General features: G+C 31.9%; 2 protein-coding genes across 2 annotated transcripts; both read left to right on the plus strand.

The window, feature by feature from the left end:
* Positions 1–4,775: 4,775 nt before the first annotated feature.
* LOC131617628 (probable LRR receptor-like serine/threonine-protein kinase At3g47570) lies at positions 4,776–8,124 on the plus strand. The gene is made up of 2 exons (XM_058888887.1): positions 4,776–7,461; positions 7,571–8,124. Exons 1-2 carry the CDS (start codon positions 4,791–4,793, stop codon positions 7,921–7,923), a joined length of 3,024 nt encoding a protein of 1,007 aa, XP_058744870.1. The 5' UTR covers positions 4,776–4,790; the 3' UTR covers positions 7,924–8,124.
* A 3,656-nt stretch (positions 8,125–11,780) lies between these two features.
* Positions 11,781–12,818, plus strand: LOC131619517 (uncharacterized). Its single transcript, XM_058890605.1, has 2 exons — positions 11,781–12,126; positions 12,364–12,818. The coding sequence occupies exons 1-2, from the start codon at positions 11,781–11,783 to the stop codon at positions 12,816–12,818; spliced, it is 801 nt and encodes a 266-aa protein (XP_058746588.1).
* Positions 12,819–18,258: the final 5,440 nt, after the last annotated feature.

The following is an 18,258-nucleotide window of genomic DNA, read 5'->3' on the forward strand; positions in this document are numbered from 1 at the left end:
ATGATCATCCAATTTAATTTCCAAGTTGTAACTACGTGAATAACATCCTTATTGCTATGACGCTGCTAACTAAACTTTCCAAGTTGGAATTAAAATATATCCCATTTGCATTATTTGATTTGGTTTCCTTGCACTTACTTAGTGCATAAATATATTTCTCTATATATTAGTCATTTGATTTTTATAGGAGAATAGAAAAGTTTGTTTAATAGCACTATCATTTTAACTTTCAAGAAACAATGAGAATATCATTTCACTATCCACCATTTTTCTTACCTTTCACTTTTTCTTTCTTCTATGTTTCTTTTTATTGAAATGACTAACTAAAAAGTATATACACTTCCAACAAAGTTAATTGCACTCATTCAAAACTATGGAAAATCAATCTATCATCAATCAAATTAAGATCAATTATCTTAGCTTTTCAGGCATGTATTTATTTTTAAATAATACTCCCTCCGTCTCATAATAAATGTTTTATTTGAACTTTGTACGGTTCATAAGAAAATGATTAGATGTGTTGATTTTAATGATAAAATTAATATCATTTACTAAAGTATCCTTATTTATTATAGGTAGTAGAATTGTTGAAAAACATAAAAGTTAATATATAGGAATTTAGTAGTGGAAAAAAATAATAAATATTGGATTAATATTCTAAAGAGACTCTTAATTTGAGACATAGAAAAAGTGTAAATGAGACACTTATTATGAGACGAATGGAGTAATACATTTGAACCATTTCCTTTCTCCCATTTTCCACAATCAGTGGGTTGGTGGAATGATATAGGGTGACTTTCTTTGAGAAATTGATGGATTTGTGAAATGATCATGAAAGATTTGTGTAACTGAAATCTTTATGGTATGATGAAAATTGTGTGAAATCTAAATCGTGGTGGGGTAACGCCGCTTCCCGTTTTGAGTGAAAACTATCACATTTAGAGAAATTTGACTAGCAACAACCCAGTTTTGTAGGTAAAAGTTGTAAAATTGTAGATATAAGTTGTAAAACAACGAACATTTTGTTTTGTATACTTTGTTAAATTTATATCCATTGAACTTTGTTGTTTCAATAGCTTATAACTATGACACTTTATGGAGATTTTTACTTGTCATTCCCATATGTAATCCTGACACCCCCTTTAGAAGTGTTTTTACCTTAATAACCTTTTGTGAGTTTTATGTTTTCAAAACACTTGCGTGCATTTCATATTTTTGGAAATTTTCTGAGGTTAATTTTATTGAAGAGTAATTCAATATTCAGAAGTTGAGCATCAGAAGTTCTGATGTGTGCTGATCTTCTGATGGTTACTCAGAAGATAGTGTTGACTAGAAGTTCTACCTTCTGGGTCCAGATAAAGTACCTGTTTATTTATTTAAGAGTACTTTAGTATTTGTTTGTTTTGTACTATTTGTATCTTTTATCTTGGTCACTAAGTTAGCTTTATTAGGGCTGAGGTGGCAATTTTCTTTTGTATAAATAGCCTTTTAGTAGTTGTCATTAATACAACAACAACACATTTATTCTCCCTCTTTCTTTTGCGCCGTTATTCTTTTCTCTTTGCTATCATCATTGATTCTTGTGCACCAACAATTGGTATCTAGAGCTCCGGTTTCAAACACAGGGAAACACGAGTGAACGCGAGTTTGTGTGACTGTGTGATTGATTTTGTTTCTGGGAAACAAAGTTGTGTTGAATCACATTTTTTTCTTGGTTGTTTGTGGGTTGGGTAACACTGTTTGAGTGTGAGTGGGATTTGTTTTTCTGTACAACTTTGAAGATGAGTGGAAGCAAATTGAATACCAAACTTCCAGTTCTTGATGGCAAAAACTGGAATAGATGGATGATTCAAATGCGTGTATTATTTGGTGCTCAAGATGTTCTAGATCTTGTCACTGAAAGATATGCTCCGGTTGTAGCGGATGCAACGGAAGAGCAAAGAGAAGCGCAGAGAGAAACGAGGAAGAGAGATCAGAAGGCGTTGTTCTTCATCCATCAGTGTGTGAATGTGAATGTGTTTGAGAAGATTGTTGATTCTATGACGTCAAAGGAGGCTTTTCTTGCAACCATAATGACAATTTAAAAATTTACCATCACTAGAATCACTATCAACGTGCTCACCTTATGATAACCTTAAACAAGAAGTCCTAAGAGCTTGAGGCATTGTTCCTTCCTCCTTATTCGTGGTTTTCTCCTTTTTCTTCTTTTCAAAAATTTTCTAATGTTTGTCTAAGCAAGTGAGTTCTTGCTCATGTTCTTCAAACTTACCAAAAATAATATAATGAAATTAAGTGTTGTAAGATCATTGGCTTCCTTGATCACGATGACCTTCAGTTGCCAATAATTAGTAAGACATCACAAAATTTTGTTAGTAGCAAGTGCATTGGAAATAGAAAGTCCAAGTGCGTTCAAACGATTGCTGAAATTTGATGTATTTTTCTTATCATCATCCTTCCATAGTGCTTCGGGCTTGAGTGTGGCGAAACCATTAGTATTGGTTTGAGTAATTGGTGTTGAACCATTTAAAATAGCATCCCACTCATCTTTCTCATAAAAATTTATATATACGCGCATACAAGTTTTTCAATAACTATAGTTTTCTTCTAAAAAATAGGTGCTCTATTGTAAGCCCCTTTAGGTTCGTACGCCTTTTCTAATAAGAGTTTCGAAGCACGGAATAAACCAGAGCTTCGATACCACTTGTTAGACTACGACGACTTATCTAGAGGGGGTGAATAGATCCCCAAGGAAAATTAGCCAATTAAAAATATTAGATATTTAAAAGCTTATTGGAAAAGATGCAAGCGGAAGGTTTTAATCTAGATCGATAAAAGTAATCTAAACGAACCTAATTATTGGAACTTGGATACGCACAAGCCACATGGAATTAATACAATGATAAAAACAATTAACAAAATATTTTCTCAATATACCATTTAAAACAAATCACAATGATTACCTATTTCCAATGAAATTATTGGTAAAGCAAAACTAGCAATTTGTTGAACACTTTGTGTTCAATCTAATTTTCATAATTTTTCCTATGAGTTGTGTTGATATGAAAACCAGTTTTAATCAAAGTGATTATAAGCTAATCAACACACCACTTTAAACAAAATAAGTGCAGAAAAATTCTTACGAGTGAATCGATCAAACAATGTTATTTGACACATTGTGAAATGAAAAAACTAGTATTTTATCGAATAATTAGTGTGTGGTCAATTTTTCAGATTTTTCCTTTAAGCTTTGCTAATATGCAAAATCACTTACAATCAAAGTGATTGTAAGATAATCAACAAAGCAATTTTCAACTTGAATAGTCAAGGAAAATATTTATACGAATTGATCTATTAAACAACACACTTAACAAATTGCATATAGAAATTAAATGAGAGTAAAAGAGAATAAGATAGAAAGCGATACAAGGATTTGGTAACGCAGTTCTCTACGTCGTCCTCGCATGAGGGTACGTCTACCCTTAATTTTAAATGAAATTGAGAAGTTATTTCTTTCTTTGCAAAAAATAACTACAAAAGAAGTGATCCAAAAGCAACCCTTATAAACCCTAACCATTTTTTGTTGATTCAACCCCTTCTCTTCTTTCGACCTTTTAAAAGACCAAGATACAATATACCTAATTGATTCACCGTATCACGTACTCCTTTGTAAGATCCTCAATCTTCAAAGTTTTCACTCGATCGAAGCCAATTGTGAATTATTGAACCCAAGAACTTCTGATTTGATTCTTCGTTCTCGCGTCACTCCTTTGCGAGTTACCAAAACTCCAAAGCTTTCACTTGGCCGCAATCCATTGAGTCGCTGTTCTCGCGCTACTCTTTTGCGAGTTATAAAACTCCAAAGATTTGACTCGGCTGCAATCCTTTGATTTTCCGCTCTCGCGCTACTCCTTTTCGAGTTACCAATACTCCAAGGATTTTAGTTGGCCGCAATCCTCTTTTGGAATTATTGTACAAACCCCCAAATCTACAAAAGATCTTGGAAGGAAACCCCTAGGTTTTTCTAGATGAAACCCCCTCTCAATTCTCAACCCAATATTTTCAGTTACAACAAACCTAATAGGACTTATCAATCCTCGTCTGCATGACACCTTAACAAAAGATGATTATGTGCGATTTGTTAGTGTGTATGCATAGGTTGGAGGTTGAAGATGAAGAGTAATGGTGGTAAGTGTTTATAGTTTCATCAAGTTGGAATGAAGCATGTATGATGTATTTATAGTTGAGGAACTTTGGTGGCAAAGAGAGAAACTTCGGAATTGAAAAAATATGAAATTTTGACCTACATAACAGTATGTGTCGGCCTGAACCAATTATGTGTCAACACGAAAAATCGTCACATAATTGTATGTGTCGACCTAAAAAAGTTATGTGCTAACACGAAAATTATATATGCTGGCATGAAATATTCTATGTGCCAACACAAATAACATAAGCTACGAGCTTTAAAACTGCAATACATGTGTCCGTCCTGAAAATTATCAATAAAATTTATACTATTATCAAGTTTATTAAGGAATCCTATTTTAAGGATGGAAACCAACAAAGTACTTCATGAGTTTCAAAATGAATGATTTAGTTAATGAATAGATAGATTAAAAAAGTTGTGTTATTAAAAGAGAGAATATTCTGACTAAAATATCATTATCATGCATCTATCTTTGACATAATATAAAAATAAAATTGTTGAATCACTCGCGAGACTGAGGTAGCATGAGTCGACTATATATATTGATATTTGGTTACTCGTAATACATATCTCCAATAGCAAAATGAGAATTTTAATGTCTTGTTTCCTCTTCTTTGCAATCCAAGTGTTGGTGTATTACATGCTCTCACCAACAAATGCTCTTTCTTTGACTTCATACACCGATAAACTTTCTTTGCTTGCTTTGAAGGAAAAACTTACAAATGGTGTGCCAGATTCTCTGCCATCATGGAATGAATCTCAACATTTCTGTGATTGGCAGGGTGTTACATGTGGCCATCGTCACATGAGAGTCACTGTCTTGCATTTTGAAAATCAAACATGGGGTGGTACTCTTGGTCCATCCTTGGGAAATCTTACATTTCTCAGAATACTCAAACTTCAAAACCTCGCTTTGCATGGTGAAATTCCAGCTCAGATTGGTCGATTGAAGCGCTTGCAAATTCTTAACTTAAGAAATAACAAACTTCAAGGAGAGATTCCAAAAGAGCTTACTAACTGCACAAATATCAATGTATTTGATTTGCGGGAAAATCATCTCAAAGGAAGAGTTCCAACATGGTTTAGATCAATGAAGCAACTTATTACCTTGGCTCTTGAGAAGAATAATCTAGTTGGTACAATTCCATCTTCCCTACAAAATGTTTCATCACTCCAATGGCTAGCTCTTACAGAAAATCATTTGGAAGGAACCATACCTTATTCTATAGGTAAGTTGTCAAGTTTGAAACTACTCTATCTAGCTTTAAACAATTTTTCAGGCGAAATACCTCATTCTCTTTACAACCTATCAAATATTCTATATTTTGATCTGGGAGAAAATGATTTATTTGGTAGTCTTCCATCAAATCTAAATCTTATTTTTCCTAATCTTGTTGAATTCTTAGTAGGAGATAACCATATAACCGGAAACTTTCCTACATCAATTTCCAACCTAACCGATTTGGAAAGAATTGATATAGGAGAGAATTCTTTTAATGGTCCAATACCTAACACTTTGGGTCGATTAAATAAACTTGAGATTTTCTCTATCGGTTATAATAATTTTGGGAGTGGAAGAGCTCACGATTTGGACTTTCTTTCCTCATTATCCAACTGCACTAAATTGTCAATACTCGATTTTCAAGTTAATAGATTTGGTGGTGAATTTCCTGATCTTATAGGTAACTTTTCCACCAATCTTATTCGACTTGTTATGCAAGTTAATCAAATATATGGAGTGATACCTAAGCGAATTGGACAACTTACCGGGTTAACTTACTTAAACCTTGCAAATAATTTGTTTGAGGGAACAATTCCAGATTCAATTGGAAATCTTACAAATCTAATAAGATTGTCCTTGCAAGAAAACCAATTATCTGGAAATATTCCTACGAGTATTGGCAATCTTGCAGTCTTGTCTGAATTTTATCTAGCTGATAACAAATTAGAAGGACGCATTCCATTTACCCTCCGATATTGCACCCAAATGCAAAAATTAGATATTTGTGATAACAAACTGAGTGGTGAAATACCTAATCAAACATTTGGCTATCTAGAAGGTTTGATAAATTTGTTCTTATACAACAATTCGTTGACTGGTCTCATTCCTTCAGAGTTTAGTAATTTGAAGCATCTTTCACAATTGTATCTACACTCAAATAAGTTGTCTGGTGAAATTCCAAATGCTCTTGCTTCTTGCTTATCATTGACAGATCTTGGGTTGGGGAGAAACTTCTTACATGGAAGTATACCTTTATTCTTGACTTCTTTAAAATCCTTAGAAGTCTTAGACATTTCTTACAACAATTTCTCAAGTACAATCCCCTTTCAACTAGAAAACCTGACATTTTTGAATTATTTGGACTTGTCATTTAACAATTTGTATGGGGAAGTTCCCAAAGAAGGTGTCTTTAGCAATGCCACAACAGTTTCACTAATTGGAAATAAGAACCTTTGCGGTGGGATATCTGAATTGAAGCTTCCACCATGTTTGAAGACACCTTCCAAAAAACAGAAAAGATCTCAAAAAAAGAAACTTATCATAGTTAGTGTATTTAGTGGAATTTTGATCTCTTTCATAGCTTTTATGATTGTGCATTTTCTTACTAGAAAGTCCAAAAAGTTACCTTCTTCACCATCTCTGCTAAATAGGCCACTGAGAGTTACTTACGGAGAGTTACATGAAGCAACCAATGGATTTTCTTCAGCCAATTTGGTAGGGACAGGAAGTTTTGGATCTGTTTACAAAGGATCTCTTCTCAACTTTGAAAGACCTATTGCTGTAAAGGTGTTGAATCTTGAAACACGCGGGGCAGTAAAGAGTTTCGTGGCAGAGTGCAAAGCTCTAGGAAAGATGAAACACCGGAATCTTGTGAAGATCCTAACTTGTTGTTCAAGTGTTGATTACAACGGTGAAGATTTCAAGGCTATTGTTTTTGAGTTCATGTCTAATGGGAGTCTAGAAAAATTGTTGCATGATAATGAAGGATCTGAAAATCATAGTCTCAGTCTCTTACAAAGGGTAGACATTGCTCTTGATGTAGCCCATGCGTTGGATTATCTTCACCATGACGAAGACCAGGTTGTAGTTCATTGTGATATTAAGCCAAGCAATGTTCTTCTTGATGAAGATATTGTTGCCCATTTGGGAGACTTTGGTTTAGCTAGACTCATTCATGGAGCCGCCGAACATTCAAGTAAAGATCAAGTTAGTTCCTCAACAATTAAAGGAACTATAGGATATCTTCCTCCTGGTAAGTTCCTTATTTCCCTAACTTTTTACAAAGTGTAATAATTCAAAGTTATTACATTTTTTTAATATATTAAAATATTCCTAAATTATTGAAATTATTGTCTGAAAAGAGTACGGAGCAGGCGGTCCAGTATCATCGCAGGGAGATATCTACAGTTATGGAATTCTTCTATTAGAAATGCTCACTGGAAAGAGGCCAATAGATAACATGTTTTGTGAGAATGTAAGCCTACATCAATTTTGCAAGATGAAAATTCCAGAGCAAATTCTTGAGGTAGTGGATCAACGTTTGCTTGAGCCATTTGTTGAAGATCAAACAGGGATTGTGGAAAACAAGGTTAGGAAGTGTTTGGTGATGTTTACTCAAATAGGAGTTGCTTGTTCTGAAGAATTTCCTAACCAGCGGATGTTGATAAAAGATGTTATAGTTAGGTTGAATGAAATCAAATCAAGGTTGCCATGATATAAACAACATTGCTACTGTGATAATAATATAATTGTGTTCATAAGAAATCTTGAGTAGTCTTGTATCCGTCAAATGTTTTTTCTTGTGTTAGTTTGAATTACAATTTCTATGTATTTGGTTAATAATTTGTGTTTGTAATAAGTTGCATTAAATGCAAGATGTTGTTTGGAAATATTGTTAGTTATATGCATATTTAACTTTGGAAGTCTTCGATCGGTCAAAATAAAACTATCTAAATAGATGCCCTATTAACTTGTTTATTTGATGTTTTAATATCGACATATCAAACAGACCTGTTATGGAACAATTACATGAAATTGCACATAAAAAATGTCATAAACAAAGATATCATGTATTCTACTAACATAAGCTTGACGTTAATGAAATTAACCTAGACATGAACTATATATATTTCACAGTATAGTCAAGTTTTTTTCACAGTATAGGGAAGTATTTATCACAGTATAGTCAAGTATATTTCACAGTAAAGGGAAGGATCTTTTCAAGAAAGAAAAATACAATGATTTAATTAGTGGATGATGAAACTTTCACATGACTAAGGCCATAGTATAGGAATGCTTGCAATGAGTGTTAGGAAACAAAATTGAACATTAAGGATTGAAGACACCTTCTAGTTGAGGCCAGAAGCAGATTATAATATCTAGAAACAAATGTTTCCTTTTACTAAACTATGAAAGTTGCACAAAACACGAACAAGAAGAATATGGAAATGGTATGATGAAAGTTGCACAAAATAAATTTTAAAGCGTTTATTTACCCGAATGATTCGAACACGTAAACTTCGAGTATATACAAAAATCAACAACCATGGTTCTAAGACACGACATTAACGTCCAGATGAGTCCCGTCATGGAAGCTACAATATGTACGTGTGGGCGCACATGCATATATATGCAATCTACCACGGTCCCAAACACATACTAACTGTATAATATAGATTTCAATTTTATAGGTGACAGTTGTTTTAGATTGCCTTAAGTGGAATCAAACACATACCCGACGATGTGTATGTAACAACTTATTTGCAACTTATATGCCTGTGTTTGGTTCTGCGGTACAAAAAATTAATTTTGAGTGAATTAATTATGTAAAATTGATTCTGGATAAAAGTGAATTAAAGGTAAAGTGATTTATGTTTAGAGAAATTTTTGCTATAGAGTTGAACCATAAATTTTAGTGTAAAAATTACGTTTAAAAATCACGTTTAATTTGATCGAAAGTTACAAATCCTAGCTTCAAGTAGAATCAATTCTGGAAAGCATAATCAATTCTGCTCGAGATCAACCAAACACGTCAAAATCAATTCTAAATACTTTAAACGTGAAACCAAACTTAGACTATATAAGTGTTTATCATGATAAGTGCTTATCTATAAGCCATTTTTATAGCAAAATTATAAATTAACTTTAAGCTATTTATATGAGCTCTTCCAAAGTCATTCTAATTGAACAAATCAGTCAAGTTTAAGAAACACCAAATAATAAAAAAATTAACGACAAAGCAAAGTTTACAATTTGAGAATTTGAACTATTACTATAGTAATTCATACAATTCAAGTACATAAACAATTTCTTCACAACAACAAAAATACGATGTGAACTTAACGTAATAATGTACGCTATTCGAGAGCCTTTACGACTTCACTTGTTTTATTTGCACCGAGTCTATGATATAATATTGGGTTGGAAGTAAAATATATCCCATTTGCATTATTTGATTTGGTTTCCTTGCACTTACTTAGTGCATAAATATATTTCTCTTTCTATATATATATATATATATATATATATATATATATATATATATATATATATATATATATATATATATATATATATATATATATATATATATATATATATATATATATATATATAGGTATATATATATATATATATATATATAATATATTATATAAGTCATTTGATTTTTATAGGAGAATAGAAAAGTTAGTTTTGTAGCACTATCATTTAACAAACAATGACAATATCATTTCACTATCTACCATTTTTCTTACCTTTCACTTTTTCTTTCTTTTTCTTTCTTTTGTGTCTCTTTTTATTGAATTTACTAACTAAAAAGTATAAACACTTTCAACAAAGTTAATTGCACTCATTAAGTCTATGGAAAATCAATCCAACAACTATAAGGTGAAGATCAATTATCTCCACTTTTCGGGGCATGCATTTATTTTTAAATAATAATACATTTGAGACATTTCCTTTCTCCCATTTTCCACAATTAATATGATTGGTGGAATGATCCTTGGTGACTTTCTTAAAGAAATTTGTGGAATCTAAATCTTGGTTGGGTGAAGCTGCTTCCAAAGATTGGGGTGAAAGCTTTTTCATTTGAAGAAATTTGAATAACAACGTAACAATTTCATATGTAAAAGTTGTAAAACCATGGGTATAAGTCGTAAAACCTACACTTGCAGACGATTTGTTCTGTGTACTTTGATTAACCTACATTCATAGAACTTTGCTATTTTGATAGCTCATAGCTAAAGCATTTTGTGGAGATTTTTACCTCTTATCCCACAATTAAACTTCACACCATCTGAACTATAATAGTGTTCATGGTTTTAAATTGCGGTTGCGGATGCGGTTGCGGTTGCGGATGTTGCGATTGCGATTATTGCGTTTGTGGCGATGCACATTGCGGCCGTTGAGGCGTGAATTTTTAAAAGGAAGTGTTTGAAATATTATATTGAAAAACACTTAATGTTGTGTTTTTTCATTATATAAGAAGTAAATTGAGTTTTAAAAGTCTAATATATTGATTTTTGATGAAAATACTTAAAAAAACATATTTAAAATTGTCTGATGGGTTCCTAATACATCTGGAGGAAAGATTTTAAAATCACACCGCAATTGCGGTCCGATGCAGTTGCGGAGGCAACCACATCCGCAATATTGCGGATGCAATTGCGGTTGCAGACAGCAATTTAAAACCATGGTAGTGTTTTTATATTAATATTCTCTGTGAATTTTACGCTTTTAAAAAACAATTGTAAGTTTTCCGGACTTTTGGAAAATTTCTAAGATTTTATTAGATTTTAGGGTGTTTATGAATGAGTGCTTAATAGATTTTTTGAAAATTAAGAGTAAAAAGCATACTTTTACACCAGTTTTAAAAAAGAGAAATGTTATTTGTACACTAAAAGTGACATTTACATCGTAACATTATACGGTTTTGCTTTTGATAAATATGTAATTATTAATTTTCCTATACTTTGACACAACAATACATATATCTATGCTATATTTGATTCCGTGTAAGTGAATGGTTTATGTTTTTTGGTGTACAAATAGCAAGCCTCTTTAAAATAACAGGTGAGAAATCATAATTTTTTTCACAAATTTACGATTTTACACCAGATTTTTTTTTAATAAAACTAAAATAAATTTAACTTTAACTCCTGACTTTTCAAAAAATTATGTATAAAATTATAGATATCTAGGAAAAATACAATTTTCTATCAGTCTTTTCAAATATTCTTAAAAAACAAAAAAAATATACCAGTTTTTTTCCTATTGAATATGAATTACCAAAATTTTCAAAAATCTAAAAAAATATTTGTCAAAAAACAGTGAAAAATATTTGAATGTATTTTCAGATTTTTTGAATTTTCATAATAAATTTTTTAACCAAATATTATTTTGAGATGTTGTAAATAATGAGAAGGACATCTTGGTTAATACGAAAAATTGAAGCTGTCAGATTTAAGTGTAGGAGTAGTAGGTAAAAATCTCTAGTTTATAGTTTTTAGACAAAATCTCAAACTTATATCCACGGTTATTGACACTTACCCACACATTTGTCTGTCTTCCATGATCAAAGTGGCTTGGCCTAATGAAGCACCCCGTGTTACAATTGAACGATTGGATGAGCCAACATATTATGAGTCGGCATACAGTTATGCAACTGATGCGGTCAGTGATGAGAAGCCCTGGTTCTATGGTGTTAAGAGGCACCTTAAAGGTCAAGAATATCCTAAGGATGTGTCTGTGTCAGACAAGAAGACTTTGAGAAAGTTGGCAGCAAAGTTCTTTCTCAATGGTGGGGTTTCGTACAAGAGAAATTATAATTCGGTGTTGCTCAGATGCGTGGATAGACACGAAGCAGCAAAGATCATAGAAGAAACACATGAAGGTGCATTCGAAACACATTCTCGTGGTAATATTATGGCAAAGAAAGTTCTAAGAGCAGCCTATTATTGGTCCACCAAGAATTCAGATTGTTGTGATTATGCCAGAACTTGTCACAAATGTCAAGTATATGCTGACAAAATGAATGTACCCCCTACTCCATTGCATGTCATGTCTTCTCCTTGGCCTTTTACAATGTGGGGCGTTGATATGATTGGGAGAATTTAACCAACTGCTTTCAATGGTCATCGATTCATTCTGGTAGCTATTAATTACTTCACCAAATGGGTAAAAGCTGCATCATATGCAAACGTTACCAAGCAAGTAGTCGCACGTTTCATCAAGAGAGACATCATATGCCGAAATGGGGTTCCTGAGAGGATTACCACTGATAATGGATCCAATTTGAACAACAAAATGATGAAGGAGTTGTGCGAAAGTTTCAAGATCATGCATTATTATTCTTCTCCTTACAGACAAAAAATGATTAGTGTTGTTAAGGCTGTTAACAAGAATAACAAGAAGATTGTGCAGAAAATGGTTATAACCTATAAGGATTGGCATGAGATGTTGCATTTTGCTTTGCATGGGTATCGTACTTCAGTGTGCACATCGACTGGGGAAAATTTGTTCTCTCTTGTGTACAGTATGGAAGCCGTATTGCTAGTGGAAGTGGAGATTCCGTCTTTAAGGATTATTCAGGGCGTGAAACTCGAATAAGCGGAAAGGGTTCAAACGAGGCGGGATCAGTTGAATCTCATCCAGGAAAATAGGTAGGCGGCTATTTGTCATGGCTAGATATATCAAAAGAGGATGAAGGCTTCCTTCGATTGCAGGGTTCAACCTCATATCTTTGAAGTTGGCAATCTCGTGTTGAAGAGAATCATGCCTCCGAATAGCACAGATCCTAGGGAAAATGGGCTCATAATTATGAAGGACCATAGGTTGTCAAAAAGTTTTTCTCTAGTGGAGCCTTGTTACTCACAACTATGGACGGTGAATATTTCCCACTTACCGTGAACACATACGCAGTTAAAAAACACTTCATTTAAAAAGAGACTCGCTAAGTCGACGGCTTAGGAAAAAATGGGCGTCCTTACGAATCACAAAAAGAAAAAGGTTCGGGCAAAAATTAGGGATAAAAAAGAAGAGAATAGAAAAGAACTAAATAAACCCGCTAAGTTGAAAACCTGAAAAGGAAGCATAGGCAAAAAGGGGTATCTCGGTGGATTGAAAACTCGAAAGGGAGATCCAGACAAAAGTTAGGGATTTGAATAACGAAAGGCCGCGTCTTGCGGGGGATTTGTTTATTTTTATCGGCTGAGAATTCCAAAGGGAATGGATCAGGCCAATCCCTTTATTCAGAAAGTAAGAGTATTGGGATTTGTCAACGGTGTTTGAGTTATAGCATACTCGAGGTTGATGGAAATCTGGGGTCGTGTTGCCATCTTTCTTTTTTTCCTTTTCTTTGCGCGATCATGGTGTGTGGTCGAAAATAAGTGTGGGTTGATTATTTTTATTGTAAAAAGGTTTTCGATGTGGCGGGGCGGAAAAATAAATGTTTGATGTTTTGAGTTTTATTTTAAGGTGAAAGACGAGTACTTGATCGGCGAGCTATATGACTCGTATCCTAATACTCGGGAATCCACAAGGATATGTGCCGAAGAGATCCTTTTTCAACCATTTTATTTTAAAAATGAGATGAATATAGTCACAATTCCCTAACAAAATAAAAATATACGAACGGTAAGCTATATGGCTCGTATCTAAATACTCCAGATTCTGCAAGAATATACGTCTAAGGGATCCCCTTTTGTCTGTGTTTATTGTGAAAAAAGTTGTATTTAACTAAAATAGAATGAAACAAATATTTTTATATTTATATATATTTTTATTGTTTTTTGTATTTTTGATATATAATTAAGGAGAAATAACTAACTATATGAGTGCTAAAGTAAGGGACATACATCAAATATATCTATCATATAAGAAAATCATATGTTCTATCAAATACTATTTTGCCCTTTTTTTCAATATGTCATCCACGTGTATGCTCTTAGCTTTCAGCATTCATGTTTCTTTCTTATTCTTCCCTTTTAGTTATACTTATACTATTCTTCTACTATTGCCATATTTTATTATTAATAGATGAACTAAAATATATTTTATTCACCTGTTTTCACATCATCTCTGTTGGAGCGGACTGCACAACATCCTTTACTTCAAAATTTGGTTTTCCTTCTTTCAATACAAATCTTATCTTTTCCTAGATTTCCTTCTCTCTTCAATTTCTTTTTCCTAAGCTAAATCAATTTTCTTCTCTTTTGGCTCAGCTCTCATTTTCCTACCTCTAAAATCTTCATATACTTTTCCTTCTCTATTTCTCAATCACTCACAACTTCCAATATTCAATTCTTCTTCCCTCTTCATCTTCTTCTGCTTCTTTATTCCTTTTTTTCTTCGTTATTCCTCTTTTTTAGATTAAATTTGTTATATTATGTTACTTTCATAGTCATGCTTCAACTTTAAGAGAATGATATGTTTAATCTTATGATTATCCATGTACTCCTGCAACACGGTTATCGAAACACAATTATGTAATACCTGGTTCTTTTATCAACGTATCAAAGCTATCACTAAATTATATTCTAAAACAATATAAAATCAACCTCCAATAACATATACTAGTACTTCATAAATGTCAAAATATAATATATTATTGATAATCCATTATACTAATACGTTTGTTCATTAAAATAAAATACAACATCACTTCACATTTTTTGTGTTTCCATATTTTTTTAATTTATGTAATATTTATTCTTTTACTCATATTACTACTAAAGAAATTATTTGTTTCCTAACATAACTTTTTCATTTTATATATCATTGCATATTAATTCAATATTAAATTCTTTTATTATTATATTTTACAATTACTTCACACATTTCTAATTTTTTTATATTACATTACTAATAAATTTTTTTTTTATCATAATGAAACACTTAGTACGGCATAATAGTACATTTTGTGGGTCTCAAAATATTAAAAATATTTACTACTTCAGAGTAGATACACTTTGTAGAGTAGGTACACTTTGTGTGTCTCAAAATATTAAAGAAATATGATATGTTCAAAAAATTTGTCCACCCCTATTTTTATGGATTTAATTTATTTAAAATTGCAAGTCATGTAGCAAGAACAAATGAGTTTAATTGATTTAATCTTGCAAGTGTTATAATAATACAATGAAGGGCAAGTTTAATTGATTTTTATTAGTATTATTATTTATAAATATTTTAGAACAACTATAGAAAAGTCAGCATTCATGGATCATGAAAACAATCCTTAAGCAGAGAGAGCTAATTACATAGATCCAAAAATTTATATTTTTGGAAAATATTACTTTTTATGATCATTTTTGTTTGTGTTATTGATGGGTCTATAAAATTGACATAATGGATATCACCCTTCTTTTATGATAAATTATGATAAATTGAAATTAATTGAAATCGTGTAATGAATATATAATATAAGCTCTGACTTGAACCCATTACTTAAGTCAGATTACATGAAAAATGTAATTGGTTAAGTACCTTATTGGTAGCTTATAGGCCTAATTACGAATTATATTTCACAGTATAGGAAAGGATAAGTTTGGCTCCTTTGTAACTACGTGAATAACATCACGGATCTTTCAAGAAATTTGCCATATCTGAGGAATTATTGCAATAAGTCTTAGGAAACACAATTTAACATTAAGGATTAAGGATTGGAGATAACATATAGTTAAGCCTTTACGACTTCACTTGTTATGTTTGCACTGAGGCTATGATATAATATTAGGTTTTTTTGCTATGACTCTGCTAACTAAACTTTCCAAGTTGGAATTAAAATATATCCCATTTGCATTATTTGATTTGGTTTCCTTTCACTTACTTAGTGCATAAATATATTTCTCTATATATTAGTCATTTGATTCTTATAGGAGAATAGAAAAGTTTGTTTAATAGCACTATCATTTTATCTTTCAAGAAACAATGAGAATATCATTTCACTTTTTCTTTCTTCTATGTTTCTTTTTATTGACTTGACTAACTAAAAAGTACATACACTTCCAACAAAGTTAATTGCACTCATTCAAAACTATGGAAAATCAATCTATCATCGATCAAATTAAGATCAATTATCTTTATTTTTAAATAATACTCCCTCCGTCTCATAATAAATGTTTTATTTGAGCTTTGTACGGTTCATAAAAAATGATTAGATGTGTTGATTTTAATGATAAAATTAATATCATTTACTAAAGTACCCTTATTTATTATAGGTAGTGGAGTTGTTGAAAAACGTAAAAGTTAATATATATATATATATATATATATATATATATATATATATATATATATATATATATATATATATGGGTATAGTAATAGAAAAAATAATAAATGTTGCATTGATATTCTAAAGAGATATTTAATTTGAAACATAGAAAAAATATAAATGAGACACTTATTATGAGACGGAGGGAGTAATACATTGGAACCATTTCCTTTCTCCCATTTTCCACAATGAGTGGTTGGTAGAATGATATTGGGTGACTTTCTTTCTTTGAGAAATTGATGGATTCGTGAAATGATCATGAAAAATTTGTGTAACTGGAATCTTTATGGTGTGGTGAAAATTGTGTGAAATTAAATCGTGGTGGGGTAACGCCGCTTCCCGTTTTGAGTGAAAGCTATCACATTCAGAGAAATTTGACTAGCAACTGTCTAGTTTTGTAGGTAAAAGTTGTAAAATTGTGGATATAAGTTGTAAAACCTACACCGACGGACATTTTGTTCTGTATACTTTGATAAATCTATATCCACTGAAGTTTGTTGTTTCAATAGCTTATAACTACGACACTTTGTGGAGATTTTTACTTGTCATTCCCATATGTAATCTTGACACCCCCTTTAGAAGTGTTTTTACCTTAATAATGTGATTGCAAGCTTCTCCAAATGTTATTTGTTTTGATGAAGACAACATGTGTGCACTCATAAATATCAAGAAATGATGCATCAAAGATTGTACTACTCAAATTATTAAAGTCAAAGAAGATTGTCAACATACAAGATCACTTGAAGACTTTATGAAGCTCATCTTTCAAATAGGTACAAACATGTTCTTATAAGAATAAATTTAGTGCTCAAAATCATCCTCAAATCATGTGCATTTTGGCTTATTGAAAATTATGTTTTTCTAACTTTTTTAGTCTGGAAATCGCTTTCCTATAAGTGGAAATCGATTTCCTATAAGTGGAAATCGATTTCCTATGCGTGCTCAGTCAAGTCAGCTTCTGGAAAATTGTTTTTTGCTTGTGGAAATCGATTTCCTGTGGTGGTAAATCGATTTCCAGTATTAGTTTTTGAATTTTTAAGGCACAACGTTTCAGGGAAATCAATTTCCCATAATGGTAAATCGATTTCCATCGTTCCAGAATCAAAAAACAGTATGTGTTAATATTTGAACGTGAGTCCTTTTTGTTCCATCAACCTTTGCACCTTTTCATTTATTCATACATTTTCCTAGGGGTGTTAAGACACTATATATATCCTATATTTTCAGAATTCAAATCACCTCTTCCTATTGCAATTTAACATCATTATATATCATAAAATTTTCATTCAAGTGTTGTGATTACCGAACTTTCAAAAAGAATTTTCTGCATTGTCTCATAAACCATAACCAGAAAATTCATATCATATTCATCAACATTTGAGAACTTGTTATTCTTATAAATTGCATGATTGGTAGAGAAGATCAATCCAAGATTGATATATTATTCATCTTTCATCATTAACTCTTGTATCATTCAAAAAGATTATTCTTCCTTACTATCCAGGATTGTTGGAAGTAAGTGTTGTGTTTGAAGAGGATTGTTCTTCATTCACATTAGTGTTGTTTGATCTTAAAGGTGTTAAGAGCCTTTGATCACCCTATAGGTTAGATAGTAAAGCATAGGCTTGTACAATAATTCTAACTATAGTGAAATCTCTTTCGTGTTGGAAAGGGGACTGGAGTACTCTCGGATTGTGAGGGGAACCAGTATATATCCTTGCGTTCTTTACTCTTCCGCATTTTATTGCTTTCATCAATAATACCAAGAAAAGA

The sequence above is a fragment of the Vicia villosa genome, linkage group LG7, assembly GCF_029867415.1.
Source record: "Vicia villosa cultivar HV-30 ecotype Madison, WI linkage group LG7, Vvil1.0, whole genome shotgun sequence".
Taxonomy (NCBI): Eukaryota; Viridiplantae; Streptophyta; class Magnoliopsida; order Fabales; family Fabaceae; genus Vicia; species Vicia villosa.